The 21,144-nt window shown below is 39.9% G+C and overlaps 1 protein-coding gene across 14 annotated transcripts in view; it reads right to left on the bottom strand.

Annotated features, from left to right (window-relative positions):
- The window catches only part of kmt2cb (lysine (K)-specific methyltransferase 2Cb), a 66,458-nt gene extending 56,228 nt beyond the window's left edge, over window positions 1–10,230 (bottom strand). For 13 of the 14 annotated variants that reach the window (XM_068601482.1, XM_068601513.1, XM_068601503.1 and 10 more), the window contains exons 1-2: window positions 9,503–10,230; window positions 2,563–2,748 (exon numbers count right to left, since the gene is read on the bottom strand). In XM_068601482.1, the coding sequence (XP_068457583.1) occupies window positions 2,563–2,747 (185 nt within the window). In that variant the 5' untranslated portion in view covers window position 2,748; window positions 9,503–10,230. The remainder of the gene's footprint in view (window positions 1–2,562; window positions 2,749–9,502) is intronic. The other variant, XM_068601574.1, reaches the window with a different exon arrangement.
- Window positions 10,231–21,144: the final 10,914 nt, after the last annotated feature.

The following is a 21,144-nucleotide window of genomic DNA, read 5'->3' as shown; positions in this document are numbered from 1 at the left end:
AAAGAAGCCAGGGACCTTGTACAATGCCTCATGAGAAATGTCTGTGGAAGCTGCTGTGGAACTGTTAAACTCCTCGACAAGGTCTTCTAATCAAAACTCCAAAAGACATTTTATCTACACTTCGACACCAACTAAATGGCCAAAACACAATCGATTTTGAACAACCAACAGCTCTGCACAATCAAATCAACAAATGATCTGAATTTTAGTAAACATTAAATATTGCCACATATAATTACTTGGTGATACAGGTGATAAGTTCTCATATATTCGACCAAACATGGTGACTGAGGGCCTTGTTTTGATATCTTTGATATATTTTAAAGATGCTTCTCGATTTGAACTAAAGAGGGATTGACCTTTTTTGTGTTGAAAATAAACTAACCCAGACTATACAAATTTCCAGAAACCATATTTGCACTATGGTTTACCGACAGATGATATTTTTTGGGAAGAATTCCCAAAAATGAAACAATAACACACGCCTACATGTTCTGATTTGTAACACGAGCAGATGTTGAGGTGGCAAGAAAGACCATAATGCAAAGCCAAATGACAGATTTGTAAAGCTTAAAGTCCATTGAATCCAATGGTTAGACTAGTTTGATTAATGTCAGTGCTTTCAAAATTGGCCAAAGATGATATTTTAATATTAATTCTTAAAAAACATACAACTTTGGAATCTTAGAATATCTATTCTTGCACAATCAGTTCATAACAACATCTCCAAACTAACTGCGAATGACTCAGCACTTGAGCTAAACTTTTGTCAGATTATATGTATTTTATCATTCGCCTTGAAAGCCTGCATTGGACGAGGAACGGCTGATTTGTAAATTTGAGGAGTGTAGTACAAACTTAAGTTGATAGCGAGTAGTACTCACCCATATTTTAGGTCGTTACCTTTAGGTGATCATGAGCGCACAGCTGATGGTAACATGGCTTGTTTACAGGACGTAATGCTTGCCATGAGGACATGAAGTCTCTCTGCCACCGAGTTGTCACGGAATTTTTATGGTTGTTTTGAATTATTCCGTTGAGCTCGACCTAGCGTAAGATTTTGTTTTTAAATCAATGAAAGCAACGTTGTGCGACTCCTATCTTGAGGTCCATTCAGACAGCTGCGCTAGTGCTGCTTTTTCACAATTGAATATTAGTTTTCCTATTTGAATATATAAATATATTTATATAATTTTGTTACCATTCAGACAGACAGACAGACAGACAGACAGACAGACAGACAGACAGACAGATAGATAGATAGATAGATAATATTAGTTGACAGCCCAACTGGCAACAACGCTTCCAACAAGTATTCTTGCTACGGTTACCCAACATTCAATATACAGTACAATAACCAATAACAATAACATAACATACAATAACATGAGCTGATGAAGACAGGCGGTTAAAAGGCTCACCAGAACCATGTTTGAAAAGTCACCGTCACATCATTTTAAGGCACACCGGTCTCTTTTCTGGGTTATGTACCCAGGTTCATTTGAAATAACTGTGGATTTTTAGAAGAAATTATCGTTCCAAGTAGGGATGAACATTTGATTAAATTGTCTTAATCGATCATCAGGAGAATTAACGATCGATTTTCGATTAATCATTAACAAAGGGGGCGTGGCTTGAGCCCCATTACCCCTAGTTACCGGCGCATAGCCTTACTAGCTAACCTAAACTAACCCAGTCATGTTCCTGTAAAACAGTTTTCATTTCCGCTATTGACCATGGGACATTAACAACTATTTCTGAGTTATACTTGTTGTGGAAAAACCACAAACATCGGAACATCAAGCGCCCACGTGTCTGGGTTGATAACATCATCCGTAGTCACACACAGCTCTGACTCCAGGACAAGTATCTCGTTCAGGCGGACCAGCAGCAAGTTAAATTCTGCCACGGCAGGACAGCGGAGACGTCGGGCGGAGCTTCTCCACGCTGATAGGCTTCGGCAACTCAGCGTCCGGCGAATTTTGCGCCAAAGTTAAACTCTGGCAAAAAAGCGAATATTGGCAACGCTTCTTTGTGTCATTCCCGCCGCCCGGCGAAAAATTTGCTTTTTCGCAGCCATTTGCGTCTGTGCATTGACTTTACATGTAATGATACTCGCGCAAATATTTCGCAACGCTTTTGGTGTGAACACACCATCACGTTACGCAACAGAACATGCATTAGTTTTATCGATGAAAAAATAATGTCACCGATGAAATTCTTAACGATCGATGAATCAATAGTCCATTAATTATGCCCATCCATAGTTCCAAGTGTTATTCCAAGGGGAGTGTTTTTCATCATGTTTGAATGGGCCAGCTCAGTTGGGCAAAATGCACTACTGTCTACTCTTATCGAAACGTCAATCCCAAAAGTGGGGACAAAGTGTAAAAAGACTTGGCACCTGGGCGCAGGACCATTACTTTAAGAAAATGCAATATTATTGTTTTACTTAATATTACCAGCACCACCACGTTGCATCTAATTCGAGAACTTTGTAAATTATCTATGGTGTGAAAATACATACAAGATTACTTTGAATGTCCAAAGGTAAAAGCCTACTTCTTTCTGTTCTTAGATGTGGACGAGGGTGGTGCCTGGGGTAGGGTGGCAGCAGCATCCTTGCGCGGCCTGCCACGGGGTCGCTTGTCTGCCTGTGGACTTCCTGTGGACGTGGCCCCTACACTGCTGGAGGGCGGTGAAGGTCCCTGGTCAGAGGGTTCCACAGTCTTATCCTCTGATGACATTCTGTAAAAAAAAATGTTTAAAAAAAAAAAAAAAAGATGAGATCGCAATAGCCATTCCATGGCAGGTGCGCTTGGAAAATCAACCATAAGAGGAAGAACAGGTGCTAATTTTCACTTCTGTTTTTATACTGGGGGTGGGCGGGGAAATCGATTCTTAGATGCATTTTAATTCTCTCTTGGACGATTGCGACCCGATGCAGAAAACTCAATTCTTGGAATTGAGTAACAGGCATAATACACGGGTGTCTGGTTTACGTTCTAAACTAGACTAAATACTAGCGGCGCTTTGGTGAGGACGACTGAACTTGAGCAGCCGAATAGATACGTTCCGACCGGCACCCCGCTGCTTAAAAACTAAGGTATGGAAGCATTTTGCCCAACTCGGAAAGGGCGAAGCAAATCACAAAGTAGATTGACACTTTCTTGACAAAGACTTGCGCCCCTACACAGGCATTGAGAATCAAAGCTTTTGCTCCATGTTACACACTTTGGACCCGAGATACAACATTTATCCAACGTTTTTTACTGACACAGTGAGAGTCTACAACCAATCCAAAGCTAAAGTCGGGAAATCAATGAGGAAAGATAATACACTGGTAGTAACACGCTATGCATGGACATCCGTTACCACATAATCTTGCGTCACCATAACTGTGTTTTTCCTACGAGGACGCTGCTGCAGACCCAATTTCATTTATTTTGTTGTTTTCTTTGCGATGCTTAGAAATGTAACCCTCCAGTTGAATTCTCTTCTATTTGTTAGAAATATTTAATTGATAAAATATAATAGAAGTACATTCATCTGTTTGTTAATTCTAAAGAATTTTAAAAATAGCAGGTAGTCAGTGGAAAAAAAAAGAAAGATAATTGTTTTATAAATCGCATCGTAGCCCTCTGAATCAAATCATGAGGTGCCTATAGATTACCTTCCCCATTTCAGACTGTTAACAAGCATTCATGGAGCAGATGGGAAAAAGGGATGGAGACATTCATTCTCATCGTTTCACATTCAGCAGCTACAGGTTTTCCACTCGCAACCCCCGCTGAACGAAAACCACTACAAACAGCTCAATGGTAAATAGATGAATGGTGCCCTTTAGTTGCATTTTACAATGAGAAGTGAAATTTAGAGCTAGCACAAGTACACTGGCAACGAAAAAGGATTGAGATTCACTTCATGTTGCAAAAACAATGACTGTGAAATGACATATGTAGCATGAGACGGTTTGTTAACTACCAAAGATGGTTTTAAATCATTTAACTGAGGTATCTCTTTTCAGTTAAAATATGCAATCAGGGTATCAGCATTGGCTTCCTATTTGCCAATCCATGATAATGTTTCACTGTGAAAAACAAATCAGTTGAAATTCACAGGAAGAGAGCTATTAAGGGTGGCAGCACCGCTAACAGCTAGCAAACGGAGGTTTTGTGCAGTCTCATTATGATGCATTTAGGGTCTGTCTAGTAAAAAATGACTAATGGTAATACAAGATTATTGTGATGTATCCAAAAGTAAGTTTAAAATGCAGTTTGTGAGAAAAACACAGTTGTTTTAAGGAGATGTTTTCCTAGAAATATACAACAGATATTAGAAAGGGACTTATTACCTCTTTAACTTCCCAACCCTAGCAGCTTATAATACTTTATTAAAACTACAAATGACATTTTTTTTTAATCAATAGAAATACTTAGCTCCAACAAAGACATGTAACAAACATTAGCTCCAATAAAGAGATGTAACAAGCATTAGCTCCAACAAAGACATGTAACAAACATTAGCTTGCCAAACACAATCATTTATTTCCTTATTTGAATTCAGAGTCATGCTAAAACCACTATAGAAGAATATAAAAAAGGACGGCGCGGCGGGGGCTGTTACCGGACCCGGCGCGTAGCGGGCCGTTACCGGGACCTTCGGGCAAGCGGTCTTCAGACCGGCCCCGGGCCGTTACCGGCACATCAACCTCACACCGGCGGCCAAGCTGTCTTCAGACCGGCCCCGTTACCGGCCTCACACTGCCCCTTTTCTTTTCCTCTGCAGAGTTTAGAAATTCAAATACGCTTAAATTCAGTGGGAAAGCAAGAAAACAAAAACACAAGCACATGATTATAAACGTATTTGTAATAAACAATACAACTAAAATATGCGTATAATCAACGTATTTGTATGTCATTCACCTACATAATCAGGGTGCTGCTTTTCACTGCTTTTGCTTAGAGGGATAGATTGAGTCCATTTAAGAACCTGAACATGTTGGCCAATAACGCCAACTTACAAAGCCACTTGAAGTCACAGAATTGGTCTGCCTGTTCAAACCGGGAGTTCACACAAATGTCCTGACTTCATCACGCAGTTCAAAAAGTCGGTGAGCACCTTACCAGTAAAGCCACCAGACTTCAGTGTGCAGGAGAAGCTGCCGGTGGTCACTTCCCATCTCCGTGCATAATATGGCAAAAAGGTGCAGTGGAGGACTTTTGATGAAATTTACTGTTCTCACTGCTTCATCCAAAACCGCCTTTAATTCCACACGCATGGTCTTTGTTGCCAGTGTAAGCTATTGTATTGTGTTTCCGGGGCTTTTATTTTGAAGGAAGAAAAGGGAAGAAGAGGTGCGTAGAAATATTGGTGGTGACAAAGGGAAGACGTTAATAAGGAAGTTGCCGGCTTAGCTGGCGAACGATCGTGTTGTTATTTTATTAATACCACACAGTGTAAGTGCAAAAAGAACCCTCTGTTACACCAGTAAAAGTATATCACGTAATTTAAATCATTAATATTTTTGAAATTCATTTCGAACTTTTCGAAATCGAAAATTAAAAATGTTTTATTTATTTATAAATGACCTCCCGTGGCCCACCTGCAGTACCTTAGGCCCACACTTTGGGAATCGCTGGTCTAGAGCCTTGCAGACTAGCTGCTTTAAAAAAAAAACAAAAAAAAAAAACAATCTGTATCTGTCAATATGGAGCATCAACAATCAACAATTGTTATTAGCAGCACAAAAAAAAGAAAAAAAAGTGTGATCGGTGATCTCTAAAAGTTACATTTGCTCCTATTTATATTATGTGCAGTGACTGATCATTGATTTCCAGGTTTTATGATCCGTTGCACCCCAAGTGATGGAACTGTCATTGACCAAATGAGTGACTTCTGGTCAAAAGAAACAACAAACCCATGCCCTTTACTTAAAACAAATGCCTTTGAATTTAAGACGCAGATTCTAAAAATGTTGGGGAAACACAGTTTTCTTTTCACAATCGATTTCACCCAGTATAACTTTGGCATATTTCCAAAAGTCTCCCTGCTTTGGGAATATTTAGTACTAATGCTGTATAAACATATTACAGACTATTATTGAGAATAGAAATAATAGGAAAAACACCCCTTATTACAACTTGTTCACACATTATTTCAAGAATACAAATCAGCCGTGACGATGCCCATGCCCATCAGGAAGTGGTACCATTTTCAAAACAATTTATCATATGCGTTTATAAAGTGTCTTTAGTTTTGATAATTGACACAATCTGATGGTGATGCCTTCGTGGATTTAATGTATGAAGTGTATTCACAGATATACTCAACATCCATTTGACAGTTGCGACACACAATTTGAAACAAATAGTTGGCCAATGTTCATTGAGCTTGATTAAACGAGCAAGCACACGACAGAGATGCCAAAGCCGGATGTCCTGTTCGATACAAAAACATTTACCTATTTGTCAGATTAAGGTTGCCAGTTTGTAGCAGTTGATAACATACGAAAACAGATACGCATAAACATTGGATGGCTCCTATCACATTAGCTGAATCGATCGGATTTGTGTTAATATTGGATTTTGTTTTTAACACATTGAGCTGACGCTTCTATCCAAAGCAAGGGACACAATTTGGGGTTAGGTGTCTTGCTCAAGGACACATTGACATTGAAAGACTGGAATGCTAACCACAGAGCCACAGTTGTGGCCTGTGTTTTTGGTGAAACCGCCAGCGATGGTGCCCTTTGCAGTCAGTCACTATGCTATTGTTACCATGACTTTTCAAGTGGAAGATATTGTAGTCATTACAAATTTCAGATATCTCCAACTCTGAAGTTGTCGGCTAATGAGTGTTGCTCTCGATTGTGGTTAGATTAAAACATTTTATTCACCACTGGCCATTTTCCATGAATTTCTTAGTTTGCACAATTTCATTGTGAAACACTTCGGCCCTTATGCTGCATTCACACCAAAAGAGTAGATTACATGCAAAGTCAATGCACAGAGGAGAAATGGATGTGAACAAAGCAAATTTCCGCCGGGCAGCGCAAATGACGCTGTCCGAAAAATGTGTGTGACGGCGTGTTAAAAAAAAAACAATGAGCTTCAAGATGCTTCACCGGTCATCACAGCCGCCCTGCTGTTGTTGAATCCAACTGGCTACTGGTCAGCCTGAAGTAATGCTGTAAGCGGCAGTCATTCAGACGCAGTTCCTAAAGGAGTCTGTGATTCATAGAATTGATGTCCAAACCATTCAGTGACCCGTCGAACTCTTTAATTATATTTATTCAGGTTTTGATTTGTTTCTCTGTATCTAAGTTATCTGTTCATGTGATGTACAAAGTGGGTTTGAAAAGTCTGGTTGCCTGCATGTGCGTCTCACAACACCAAGCCTGTCTCAACAAGGCAGTGCAGTAAGGCTTTCACTCTGCTGCAGCAAGTTTAATGCAGTTCAGCAAGCTTCATTTTTTTCCTCTTCTTTATTCCATCACTGAGAGCTTAACAGTTGCATGATAGACCTTTGTAGCTTCACACAGATTTTTGGGTTTCTTTTTGAGGTGGACAGCATTGTCAAAAAGCTACTCTTTTCACAGAGTGATAGTGGACTGCAGCTGCTGTTGTGCTGCTTTGGCTACGGTGCATATGGCCAATGTAGACAAGGACTAAGTTAACAAGTGGCTGGTGAGGACATTTAGTAAGCCAATGAACAGATATTTTTCTTGGCAGGTGGTGTGAAAAACAGACCTAGAAAAAGGCAAGAGAATACTGAATTTACATTCCTCTTGTGGTCAGTAACATTCAATGGGATGCTCATGTTGGTTTGTTTCTGCTGGACAATAAGCAAGGAACCGTTTGTCAACTTTGCTAGATTTCATTTTCAGTAAAATTGTTACAGACTATAGTGGGTGCAATTTTACATTGTGTTGTATACTTTGTTGGGTAAATTAATTATTGCAACGCCAATGCTGAGGTCAAGTGTTTTCAGCCCTACATTACATACAATTGCTTTTCTCACATTTTGCTATTTATCATTACTGCTTTTGGTGGCTAGTCATGTGCTATGGTTTGAAACGACACTATATAGCCTAAAAACCTTAAAACTTAAATACACCGTTTCCTATTCTGGCTTTGGAAATTGTGGAACTCATACCATCTTTCACTGCAGATCTGAGTTAATTCTCTCTTTCTCTTGTCTACATTGGCCTCAAGGGTCTGTGGACAGATGGTGGTCCAATAACACCAAACTCCACAAGAAATATCACTCATTACAATGGTTCGACTGTCAGAACAATTATCCAGAAATTATTAATGTGAGCCTAAATCCTCAGATAAGAAACAGGGGGCTTAACGGCACACTGTAGCCCCAAACCACTGTAGGTGGTGATGTAACAAAATTAGTTGGATAAGGACCATTTTATAACCAGATTTACGATCAGGCGAGCCTCAACGCAAAGTGATGAGAATACCGTTGAGTTGGGGCATCTGAGGTTAGGATCCGGCGACTCTGAGGCAGTCGCGACCACCACAGTCGTCACAATTGGAAGCATGCTAACGTTAGCTTTTGTTAACTCAAGCTCGGGCACAAAGCAGTTGCACACAGCTAGCGATGCTAGCCCGTCGTGTTGAACTCTGTCGCCTTTTTATTTGGTGACCACAGACGAAATAAACCTTCACGTCGTCTGAATGTGGCTGCAATTGAGGAAAGAAAGATGGCAATATTCCATTGTTTAACTGGAGAATGAGAGAGGCTTCGGCTTTGATGGACATTATAGTCAGTGCGACAACTTTGAAAGATATTTCACGTCACGTTAGCAAACAGGTTACCTACGGTTGCAATTAGTTGACCAACTCGTCGCACTAGCTTGTAACTAACGCCGTTGCCCCAAAACACCAAACACTGACGCTTCAGCCTTTTGTTGTCCACCGGCCAACGTTGCCCTTAATAGTCTGGAGATTGTGGTAAACTTAACGTGTACCGTCAGCCTAACTACGCTGCCTGTTAGCCAACTTAGAACCGGGTAATGTTACAATGTAATGATGATCATCATTGGTGGCCAACACACACACACACACACACACACACACACACACACACACACACACACACACACACACACACAAAGGCTCGGTCTATTCAATGAAACGGAACTGTTCTGGGGAACTACAATGCCACACAAAAGTGAAAATGATACGTTACACAATGACGTAAGCTTTGTTTTCTGCATTTCAGTATAAATTACCGATAGTAGCGTGTGCATGTCGACCGCAGATATCGCATTAAATTGTGGACATGTAACGTTACCCCCTCGTAATTTCTGAATATCACCCCGTGAACCGTTCCGTTGAATAGTCTGAGTCATGAGAGCCGAGGCGGCGACAAACCCCCAACATCAGACTGGAGGTGGGTAACGTCGGCTCAGCTTTACTTCACAAGGTGAAAAGACAAACAAAACCAGCTTGCACAAAACATAATTGAACATGTCGCTACGGCTTACCTTCCAGCCCCTATGAATAGCGAATTATCCTCTTCATATCCAAAATACTGGGGATGAAACGTCGCACTTTTATCACCCAGCTAGCTAGCGAGCTAATGGAGTTAGCTAGCCTCTCCAATGAAGCAACACCGCAGCTCTCACAAATGCATCACGCATATCATGATATTCCAACGTTGCAATGTTATTCCCAACTTTGCCCATTTGATGGGGAGGCGGACGATGTAAATCCAACAGAAACCAGCTTCGGTTGCACACGCATTTGTGAGGATCACTTTCCTTTCTCCAATGACAGCTGTCGTCGCACGAGTTCGGGTTAGGGAGCTAACGTTAGTTGGCGTTAGCCACCCAAGTCTACGGCCAACAATTTGTACCATTAACGTACAAACAAACCAACGCCAAAACCCAAGCGGCGGCAGAAGTCAACACCCTGCAAATTAAACTTTAAATGCGGATCCTCAGCCAAGGTACGGCGACGCGCAGAGCAAAACGTAGGGTGCCGACCGCTTGGTTGGCAACTGGTTCTATTTTCTTCAGCATCGACAAGCTGCGGGACCAAGCGGCCAGTTAGGAGACTCTCGCAGCCAGCCTGCCACGCAGCAACAACCGCCTCCAAAGACATGTAAAAACAAACATTAGCTCGACAAAAATAACATGTCGCCTGCCGCGGTTGCCGAACTACAAAATTACTATGAAATCTCACTAAATTAAGTTGAAGATTACGCTTCGGTGTACTCAATAACGGTGGCCATATCTAATGATAAGTGGGACCGAAGCACAGCCCCTCTAGGCTCCTCGAAAACTAGATCCACCTCCCCTACCACAACTACGGCATACACATCTTTCCAAATCGGTGTGGCCCGTCGACAAAGGGATGTTTCGCGAGTGTGGAAAATATTCAATAACATCGATGAGAATGTATGACATAAATACCACGCAAACCGTTTGACAATTTCTTCAAAATACTCTCTGACCCTGCGGAGCGATATGGGCATTTAGTAAATAAAATAATGGCTAGGGAGGTCAAAAAACATGGAGTCTGGATTTCAGTTGGGGTGAAGGAGGATTGTCAACCGTTGGTGCTTCAGCTCATGCAAATCTTCGCTAACAGCAGTAGCAGCTGTCGTGACTCAAATAGTCACCGGCTTTCTCCAAAGCTGGGCTGAGACACACAAAGATGGATAACTTTTATAAGCGAGTGTGCTGGCCCATGGCTCGTCCAGCTAGCATCCATTCAGAAAAGACCACGGCCAAATGGCTCCCCAGCAACCCACCCGACGTATCTTTTCCCACGTTCCTTCTCTCTTTCTCTCCCTTTCTCTCTTTCATATACACACGAGCGCGGTCACACGAATGCAGCCATTGCATTTTAGTGTTTGGTAAAGGTAGCCTCCAAACAGGCAGACATACTGTACACGCAGGGGTTAAATTACGGAAAAGCCCCAGGGGTCGGCTTCCAGCAGCTACACATAAGTAAAAAAAATAAAAAAAAATGAAAAAAAGAGCCAGTGGGTGTTACAAATGTACGTGCATGTTTCTTTTTTGGGGGGCTTTTAGTTTCAACTTAATGAGTTTCTTCGAGTGGAGTCTCCAGGAAATTAACTGGAAATAAACACAGCCCTATTCCTTTAAATGGCAAACCTTGGCACCTCTTTGCTAGACCATGAGCTCCCCCTGCTGGCTGACATAACAGAAGTCGCACAAAGTGTTTGCAATTTGTTATTGTTTTTTAATTAATATTTAATCAACTGGAGACCATTAAAACAAATCGAATAGCAGTACAACAACGGCCAATATCGGGGGAATATGAATACGTTAGATCATATTCCACATATGCCAGAGAGCTCACTGGTTTGATACGTAAATGTCAATCCTATGCTAAGGCCTTTATGTCATTCACATATTTTTAAAACAAAAAGACAAGTCAATATCATTGAGAAATAAGGCCAAAACAAATACATAATGTATTGGAAAGAAAAATATGAATGGTTTGGATATGAAACAATCAGAATCAGCTTTATTAGCCATTTGTGTTTAGACATACATGGAATTTGAGACTAAAAATACAATTAATGACAACAGAGTAGTCAGAGTAGTGCAAGTAGTGCAGCTGGAGGTGTTTGATTAATTAACCAAAGTGACAGCCAGTGGAAAGAAGCTGCTTTTGTGTCTGGTGGTTTTGGCATACAGAGCTCTGAAGCGCCTACCAGCTTCCTGACTCTGGAGGTGTACAAGTCCAGCATGGAACGAAGACTGAAACCAATAGTTCTCTCTGCAGGCTTGACTATCTGTTGTAGTCTGACTCTGTCCTTTTTGCGGACCAATCCAAACCACATAGTAATGGAAGAACAGAGAACAGACTGGATGATGGCGGAATAAAACAGGATCAGCAGCTCCTGAGGCCTTTTTCCGGATGGTGTTGGAGGCCCACTTCAGGTCCTGTAAGATTGTGTACCTCAGAAATCTGAAGGTCTCAATTGCAGACACAGTGCTGTTGTTTATGATGAGGGGGATAGTGTTGGGGGGCTCCTCCTGAAGTCCACTGTCATCTCCACAGTTTTGTGCTTCACTTGACTTTATTTATTTGGACATCACAATGGCATTAGAATTACTAGCACATATGCACAAAAAGAAAACCAGATGCACTGTTTTTAGTGTATATAGTTGAATGCTAATTTCCAACACCTGTCCACAGGAGACTTTTAAAAAAAATAAAATAAAATATACAGTATATACATAAGAAAATGTGATAAAACGGAATACAAAAGAGAATACATATACATAGATACATATACAAAGTATGAAGGTGTTATATGTGTGAACAAAGTTGTTTTTCCTTTTAACCATAATTTAAGACCTTCATTAAAAACCTTAAAATCGTGTTGTACCTTCCGTTCTGGAGGGAGACAGTTCCATTGCTCTGCTCCTCTAACAGAAAAGGCCAACTGACCAAATGAGGTTCTGCGCATTGCAACCCGGCAGTTCCCGTTCACTGAGGCGGGTGTTAGCTGTTGTGGTGTGCTGGTGTCTTTTAATAAATGCATTTAGGAGGGAAGGAGCATTACCATGTAGGCATTTGAAGATAAGTTGTAGTCTTGAGTATTTTATGAAGCTGTCAAAGCCGAACATGTTGTGTTTTTTCAAGATCTGACAGTGGTGCCACCTCATTGTTTTTTTTGTCCATTACTTTTAGTGTCTGGTTATAGAGTGATATGATGGGTTGAATGGTTGTTTGAGAGGCTTGTGACCAGGTAGTGATTCAATATGATAGGTGAGAGAATATCATGGCATGCATATAAAGCTGGGCTGTACGGAATGGTAGATACTGTCGAATGAATCTGAAGCAGTTGAGGTTTGATTTAACTTTTTTACTCATGTTACACACTTGTATATCAAATCTTTGAGTGGAGTCTAAGATGATTCCTAAATACTTAACATTTTCAACCTCTCTAATGACCTCATTCTTTATTTTTTTTACCATGAATCTTGCATTTTCATTTGTTTCCGTATTGAGAAGCAAATTGAGACAGTTTTTTTTTATATTTAGAGTTGAGACTTGTTCAGCTTCAGATTGTTCTGACCACACCAGAGGACCAGCTGTTCAACCTCCTGTCTCTACGCAGACTCATCACCGTTCCTGATGAGACCAATGACTGTTGTGTCGTTTGCGAACTTTAGGAGATTAGCAGACGGGTCCCCTGAGGTGCAATCATTGGTGTAGAGGGAGAAGAGCAGTGGGAAGAACACACATCCCTGCGGGGCGCCAGTGTTTATAGTCCGGGTGCTGGATGTGATTTTACCCAGGCCCACATGCTGTCTTTTACTATGAGCAGGATGGACCATTGGATGCAGGGTTGAAAAATGTATCTATTAATTTCAGCTATTTCGCTTCAAAATGTCATGGTTTGTTCACACAAATGTTATGGTCATTCGTCAAAGCTGCACGTACAAGTGTCACTTTCTAAATGATCTCCTTTGGGCTGTTATACGTTAACGTTACACAACCTTGAAACACATGCTGTTTAGTGTTGTATCTTTGATACTCTTTTAGGCCTAAAACCTGTCTTCAGAAAGCTGATACAGACCTACTGACTTTTGACTTTAAACCTAATATTCAGTTGAAAGGACTGAATACTTACGCAAAAAAAAAGTTTCATATTTTCTACTGGAAGTTTTTCAAAAATGCATTTATATTACAGGAAGTTCCCATTTTATAATTGCGTGTCTCCAGATTTAGAAAGCAGTCTTTTATATATTCATACAAATTTGAATAATCAGGGATCTATTTCAGCACCACATTTTTTATAAATTACAATGCAAGACCTATTATAATCAAATTAATAAAACATATGGAAATTAAGACTAAATCAGAAGTTTCTGCTTTTCTTTTGTTTCGGGTGGAGAAAAACAATTCTGGTATCTGACAGGCAGAGGGCAGCATGGCCCTTTTCAAACAATGGGACTACTACTCAAATAAAATGGTCCAATTACAATTCAACATTAAAAAAATGCAGGATGCTGGGTCTCTGCCTGTTCAACTTTCCTCTGTTTTAGTATCTCTTTTGCAATTTTTCAGCCAGTTGTTCAGCTAATAAACAGTACTGTCCTTCGGTAAATTATTCTCTATTGTGGGAAATATTACAATCACAGATGAGATGGCCAGTCTTGTAAAAAACAATTGAGCTGGTGAAGCAACACTAAATCTTGTTAAAGGTTAAAGGTGCAAAATACTGCGCTGACTGCATCAGACACTCACAAGTTTTGAGTTTCTTGAATGGTGTTCAAGAATTCAGTGGAAGTTAAGCCCATCTATATGCACACATTTCTGCATGAGACTGTCTCCACCTTTTAATGCTCATCTAAATCTATATGAGACCAATGTATAATGTAGGTTTATGTAAGAGAGCAGACAAATGTGTCTTAATACAATAAGTATGTTCAGCAAAATAAAACCTAATTACACGCTGGGTAGTTAAATGCTTAAAGAGCTCTTTTCTGGTTGTAGAGCTTAATTGATGCCCTTTGGCTATCAGTATTAAAGGCTAATTTTCAAAAGAATACAGAGGCACTGTGACTGGGAGATGAAATAGGCTTTTTTTCTTTGCTAGCCAGGCGAGCCATCCTGTAGGTGTTAGGTCTTGAATGCTGTAGATTTGCTCTGCTATTCCTATAACATAATGGCCTTCTGTTTACATTGGCGGTTGTTTTCCTGATGGTTATCTAAATTCATGCCATACAGCAGTGTAAGTTGTGCATTTGTTAAACAAGGGACACCCTAATGATGGACAGTCTGCATATATAAAAGATGGGTAAAAGACACCATTACTATGAGGGGGTTGTAAACCATGTAGCAGACTCAAAGTTCTCTGTAAGAAACATTGGGTCATTATTTTGCTCCTGAAACGAGTAAAAGTCCTGGTAACATCAAAGTCTCCAGGAGAGAAACACCTTCTCTTTCCCTGTATATTTTTCATAGTAGTCTTTTAGCGACAGAGCACTGATGTTGTTCGAGGTAGGGCGAAAGGCAGCTGCACCGACAGTTGCAGAATAACAGGACAGACAGCTGCCAGGTGAACAGATCATATTAATATAACAGTGGAGACAGAGAACATGAGACCTGATGCGGACTGGGCTCTTTGTCTGCAGAAGAACAGGTATTGTAGAATTCAGCTCACAGTCATTCACTGCACACCCAAATAATTATTTCCCATAGTTACACGGAGAATACATTTCAAAATTGTGGTATGTTCGAAGAATTAAGCTCCCAGAGAGTATACAAACTTCAAAAGGCTCCAGGATAGGGAATCTGTTTTATTTTGTAATTTCAAAGAGATAAAACATTCAATTATTTCAGGGAGTAATTTGCATCATAATTCCTCTAACAACTGGGAGTTTAAACACAGTGTGGAATGACTGTTACCTATACCTTTGAATAGAGAGGAGGGTTGTAATCATAGTCTAATTAGAGAACAAATATGGTAACTTTTAAGAACAAAACTTTGAGAGGGATCTTGCTTGATTGATGTAGATTAAACGGATGTGGATACGACAAAGAGAAAGTAAGAATGAGTCATGTCTCTTCTCCTGGCCATGAATCAATACTTTGAAAATAAAATATAGAAAAATTAATCTCTGCTTTGCAGAGAAAAAAAATTGAATTGAGGCAGAGGGGATTTGCTATTCTTCTAACTTTTGCACAAGCTTTATGCATAAAGGCCTCTGAGTGCAGTCCCTACTTGATGAACAATTCTATTGCCCATGGCTGGAGGAGCTAATTAGAATCTATTTATAATCATAGGGGAATATATCCAAAGAGCTAAGAGAGATAGAGAGTAGGATTGTGAAAAATAAAGGAGGTATATCTGCATGCTGTGATATCTGAAACCAAGACGTTCACATCCAAGAAGCCCGACAGAACCAAATTAACAGCGTCGCCCAGACAAGACTGCCTTTCTTTTATTCGTGGGTGAAGAGGAAAAGGAGAGAAGCAGCAGTTTACAGGACTTTCTTGAGTAACACAAGGGCATAAGGAATCACTTGATCTTAAAGTCTCATATCAGCCTTCAGTAGTCAAGTCTTCTGTAAAGCTCCCAGGGGCCAGTACAGAGAGACCTCTCTCACGAGAACAAGGAGAAGAGAAAGTGAAAAGGCAAAATGCGTTAGCCCCACGATCAAACTTTCCCAAGCTCATTTTTTGATAAATAATATCAAGACACATTTGCACATTAAACATGAAAGATTGTTATTCTGTTCGGGACGTCTTTCTGGCTAACCTTCATTTGCACTGAGCTGTTGCATCATCAAAGATTCGACCAGAATTGGGATAGGCTTCGCTACTTTGTGCAAGAAACATGACCACACTGTCAGCTCTCGGCAGCCAGCCACTTATGTTTATGCAACGATGTGACCTGGAGCAGACGCAAACCAGTGAGTTCAGTGTGGACCACCCATCTCATCTACTTACATGGAGGCAATGATAGTGGGTCTGGCTGGACTTGCGAATCACTAAAACACCGCAGGCCCGAGCTCACAGACAAAGTAGGACACGGGCACGAGCAAACAGGTCGATATGAGTTGTTGATGTCATGTCAGCTTAGATGAGCACTGGGTCCCTTTTTAAGCCCGAGTTTATTTAAAGGCAAGGATGCAAAAATTGTGCAACAGAAATAGCCTCTGATCCACTTACTGAAAAAAACAACAGCAATAATGGACTCATGTGACAGAATGAAAGCATTCAGTCTATGGTTTTGTCTCTGCCATGCCCATAAGGACAACAATGATGTTTATATTCTTTGGCCAGGAACATCCAGATAATTCACACAGTTTCATTGAGTAGGGGAGAGTTCACTTATACGTCACAGGCCGTGTAACAGTATATATTAGGGAGGAAATCTGTTTTTCTTCAACACTCCCACTCCACTTTTCTTTTGTAAAAGCATTGAAGGGCTGCAAGACTGTGGACTCCCTTACAAGCACACCCAAGAGGCCTTATTAAGGCCGGTGCTCGAATCACACTGCTCTGTTTTACACTACATACTCGTATCCACTGTAGAAGTTCTCTAATATCCCAAATTCTCTTCTGCATTCCCCAGAGACACCTCAGAGCACTGTACAGGATGTAATCCTGGTAGTGTTGCAACAAGCCAAGGTGAGATGTGTTTTGCGCCAAATACCCAGAGGAAAGGAGAACAATAAGTTGTCTCAAGCTTGTCTGACTGGGGTCATGCATTATTTCATTTCATTACATGTTTGTAGAAGTGGTTTTTGTTCCCTTTTACAACGCTGTGTTTGATTGAAGCAGGCAAACACTGTTGCTGCAATCCCATCTGAGCCTTGAAACTCTGTCACCTTTTCCTGCAGTGATTTGCTCACTCACAAAAAAACACACTGGGAACCTTCCTCGTGAATTGATGCTTTTGTTGCATTCCCTCCTGTTTCTCAGAAAAAATTCTGTTGGTCCTATGGCACCATAAAGCAGGCTCTGTGCATAAATCTACTGTCTGACTCAGATAATGCCTCATAGAATTTCTCAAGTCTGCTGCAGCAATTGGAGAGATGAATTTATGGGGCTCAAGTTCCCATATGAACCCGGGAGAGAGGGTAGTGGGGCGTGAGACAGCAGAAACGATGTTCTGCCCTTAAGACGTATGTGGCGAGAGAAGTGAACGTTACAGCGAAGATGTGTATTGGAGATCCCAATCCTTACAGATTTATATACAAATATATATGAGCTGTTATTACATATAGGAAAAATTGGCACAAGATTCAAACAAATTATAAAGTGGTTTTATTATTTAAAAAATAAATAAATAAATAGAAAGCAGGACGAATCTTTAACAGTGTAAAGGTTTCAAGATTGATACCTTGGTGCATTCTTGAACGGAATTATAAGTTATAATTCACACACTTTAGTCTGCAGGTTTATGTGACAAAATAATCTCAGCTCGAAGGTCACTTCTTTCTCTCGCTCCTTTTCTTTTTTTTCGCTTACACAACGCTTAAATTGTGTTTCTTTATTTTTCACACTTTCCTCAAGGTCAAGAATGAGCTTCTGTGCTCCAAACTGAAGGTTTATTTTGACAAAGTTTATTAGAAGTTTACTTTAAAACATTCACCCTCCTAGAGGATTAAAAAAATAATAATTTCACTCATCTTTGCATATTTTGACAGCCACCTGAGAAATTTGAGATTGTTTGTGTTTCCAGTGTCTGTTTTCCATGACAATAAGTGTCCAGAATCACTGCGCAGGCCACTCGGTGCACAGAAGCTTGTCAAACTATTGGAACAAGGCTATAACATTACTGCACAGATCACACATACTCAGTGTGCCAAAAATGTCAAAACATCCTTCAATTTATTTATATTATAGCTTATTTATTTGTTGTTCTCCCCAGAAATATGAATCCTGGAAATAAGCTTGTGCTTTATGACAGTTTGTTGCGAGTGTGATACTGAATATTAGACAGGAGATACAGCAAGTCATACTTTGTGTTATCAAGCTGTCATGTTGTTTGTTTACTTTGCAAGACGCTGTGATGAAGTGTGGGTGGTAGTGTTTTACAAGCCTACATATTCCTCCTTTTTTCGGCTCTGACCTGTACAAAGTGTCATGAAATCATAGATAAAATTACTATCAAATAACTAAATTAGAGAGGAGAGGAACTGATTTAACGATCCTCCCTAAGCATGCTGGGACTTGCATCTATTACATTTTCTTGAGAAGTGCAGCATAACAATTGTATGTCAGGCCATCCCTTTCTGATTTATGTAACGTGTAGAAATATGAAAATTAATGTTGTGTATGGGACGAGCAGTTAAACAGGGAGTCTCAGTTTCCATCCACCCATCTGCTTATAGAAGCCATCCCAGCACACATTGGCCGAGATGTGGGGGTACATCCTGGGCAGGTTGCCAGTCTACCACAGGGCTAACACAGACCTCAGTATAGCCAAATAAATTCAGTGTTTCAGTGGTTCACCAAACTGGCCCAGTTTTATGGATGATCTTTCACGTTTGAATAATCTGCTTGTTGTCCACACAGCTTTGGTTTCAGTCTTTTATTTGATGAGGCGTGTTTCCTCTCGTGTCTGTCAAAGAGACTTTGAGATTAGATATGATCATGATTTTAAAAAGTCTATGGATGTTCCAAGTAATACATTTGTCAGAATTATCTGCGAAACTAAAGGCATCAGTCATTTTGCATGCAGGCCTAATGCTACCACATGTTAGCTTGCTTCATATTCCAAACTATGTATAGTTTTAAAATATTTAAAACTATATATATATATATATATATATATATATATATATATATATATATATATATATATATATATATATATATATATATATATATATATATATAGTAAAAAGCATTTGAGCATAACCTTTGGAGCATGCTAGCATGCTGACAATAACATTTAGCTCAAAGCACCACTATGCCTGTAAAGTATGGCCTTGCAGAGGCACTACAGCCTGGCAGTAGACTAATTTAATAAGAGTGTTTCAATAGTATTTGGTTGCACGCAGACCCACAGACACTCGGCCTTCACTGACTTTAGTCCCGGTCCTTCCTGCAGGTTGTTGAAACTGTTTAAGAAGAAAATTTGTAAGGCAAACATTTTGAAGGCATTTTGTTACGTTTTGTTATGTTGCAGACGTGATTGGTCCAGTTCGACTAGCCCAACCTTTCACTGACCAGTTGACACTTGTATGACCATTGCAGTCATCACACTGAGCGTTAGCTTGCATTTGCGTCAATCTCCTCTTGTTAACATCTTCACAATCAGTTTTAGGCATCCAGATGGATTGTATACGCCACAAGGGAAACAAGACCACCTTTCAAAATAAACCAGTTTCTTGAACCAGCCGATGCATCTGTCCTACATCTCTGAGCTGGGCAAAAGCTTGAGTAGTCCATCTGTCCATAATTAATTAGGGTTTCATAGGAAATGCAGTTTGCAGGTATATTTCGGTCACTCAAGCATTGAATATAAACATTTCTATTACTTTAATATAGCTGACACAGAAACTATTCACATGCCAATAACTTCATGCATGGTAGGATGATTTAGGGTTTAGGGAATTCCCAGTTTTAGTGTTTGTTGTTTGTATTATCAAAGGCTGCTTTTCTAAGTTGGTCTGGGAGAAGGTGCTGAGGTCAGCAGACCCAAATTTAGAAATCCTCATGAAAAGGAATAGGCGTCTGTTTGGTTGAACATTAATATATATATATATATATATATATATATATATATATATATATATATATATATATATATATATATATATATATATATATATATTTACCCGTCATATTTTCATATTATCATGTATTTAAAAAAAGGATCTTTGAAAAAGGATCTTTGACAGTCAGGGAAAGATGCAGTGAACCAACATGAAATGGATAAAAACTACCCAAAATTCAGTTGCTTGGCTGAATGGGAGGCTGATGAATAAGTCACGGCATCCAAGTTCATTCGGGAGTTGCCAGAATTCTCTTTGTTGGCTATCAGGGGATCACTTCATGGTTTAATGAGGTGTGCGATGAGATTGCACAGGTTACAAACCTATGTTTTCTAGGTGTGATGAGCAAAGTTATCTCAGATCACAAACAAAACAAGTATAATGGTTGTTTTTTGTCCTATCTGTATAATAAAAAAAAAGAAAAAAGCTGTGTGGCGTCTGAAACACGCAGACAGTAAAAGCAATAGGGCTTCTCAGGCTATAAGCATATATATATATATATATATATATATATATATATATATATATATATATATATATATATATATATATATATATAGTTATTACTTTTCTCTCCTACAAAACATTTCCTGACCCCTGAGATGTTTTTACTGCATTATAACGCCCTTAAAACTTTACACAAAGCGTAAGTGTTAATGTGGCTGAGGGGTCAATTGGGGTTTTGGGGTGCTTTTCTGTTAATCTATCTCAGTCGCTCGAGACCACCACCTGTTTTTTTAATATTTATTTTACTGTGAAATATTAACACATGCAGGACATGTTTGTTTTCCAAGCTCAAAGAGTCATAAATCACACACCACAAATCACCGGTGTCTAAAAAGCCAAAGATCCGGCAGCGCTGACTGTGGCTGAATCTGCTGAAGAGCAGTAGCGTGAAA

This window comes from Clinocottus analis, unplaced genomic scaffold, assembly GCF_023055335.1.
Source record: "Clinocottus analis isolate CAN_PGR_092001 unplaced genomic scaffold, fCliAna1.0.p SCAF_11, whole genome shotgun sequence".
Taxonomy (NCBI): Eukaryota; Metazoa; Chordata; class Actinopteri; order Perciformes; family Cottidae; genus Clinocottus; species Clinocottus analis.
Note: the sequence above shows the minus strand (reverse complement) of the source record. Positions and strands in the feature narration are given on the sequence as shown.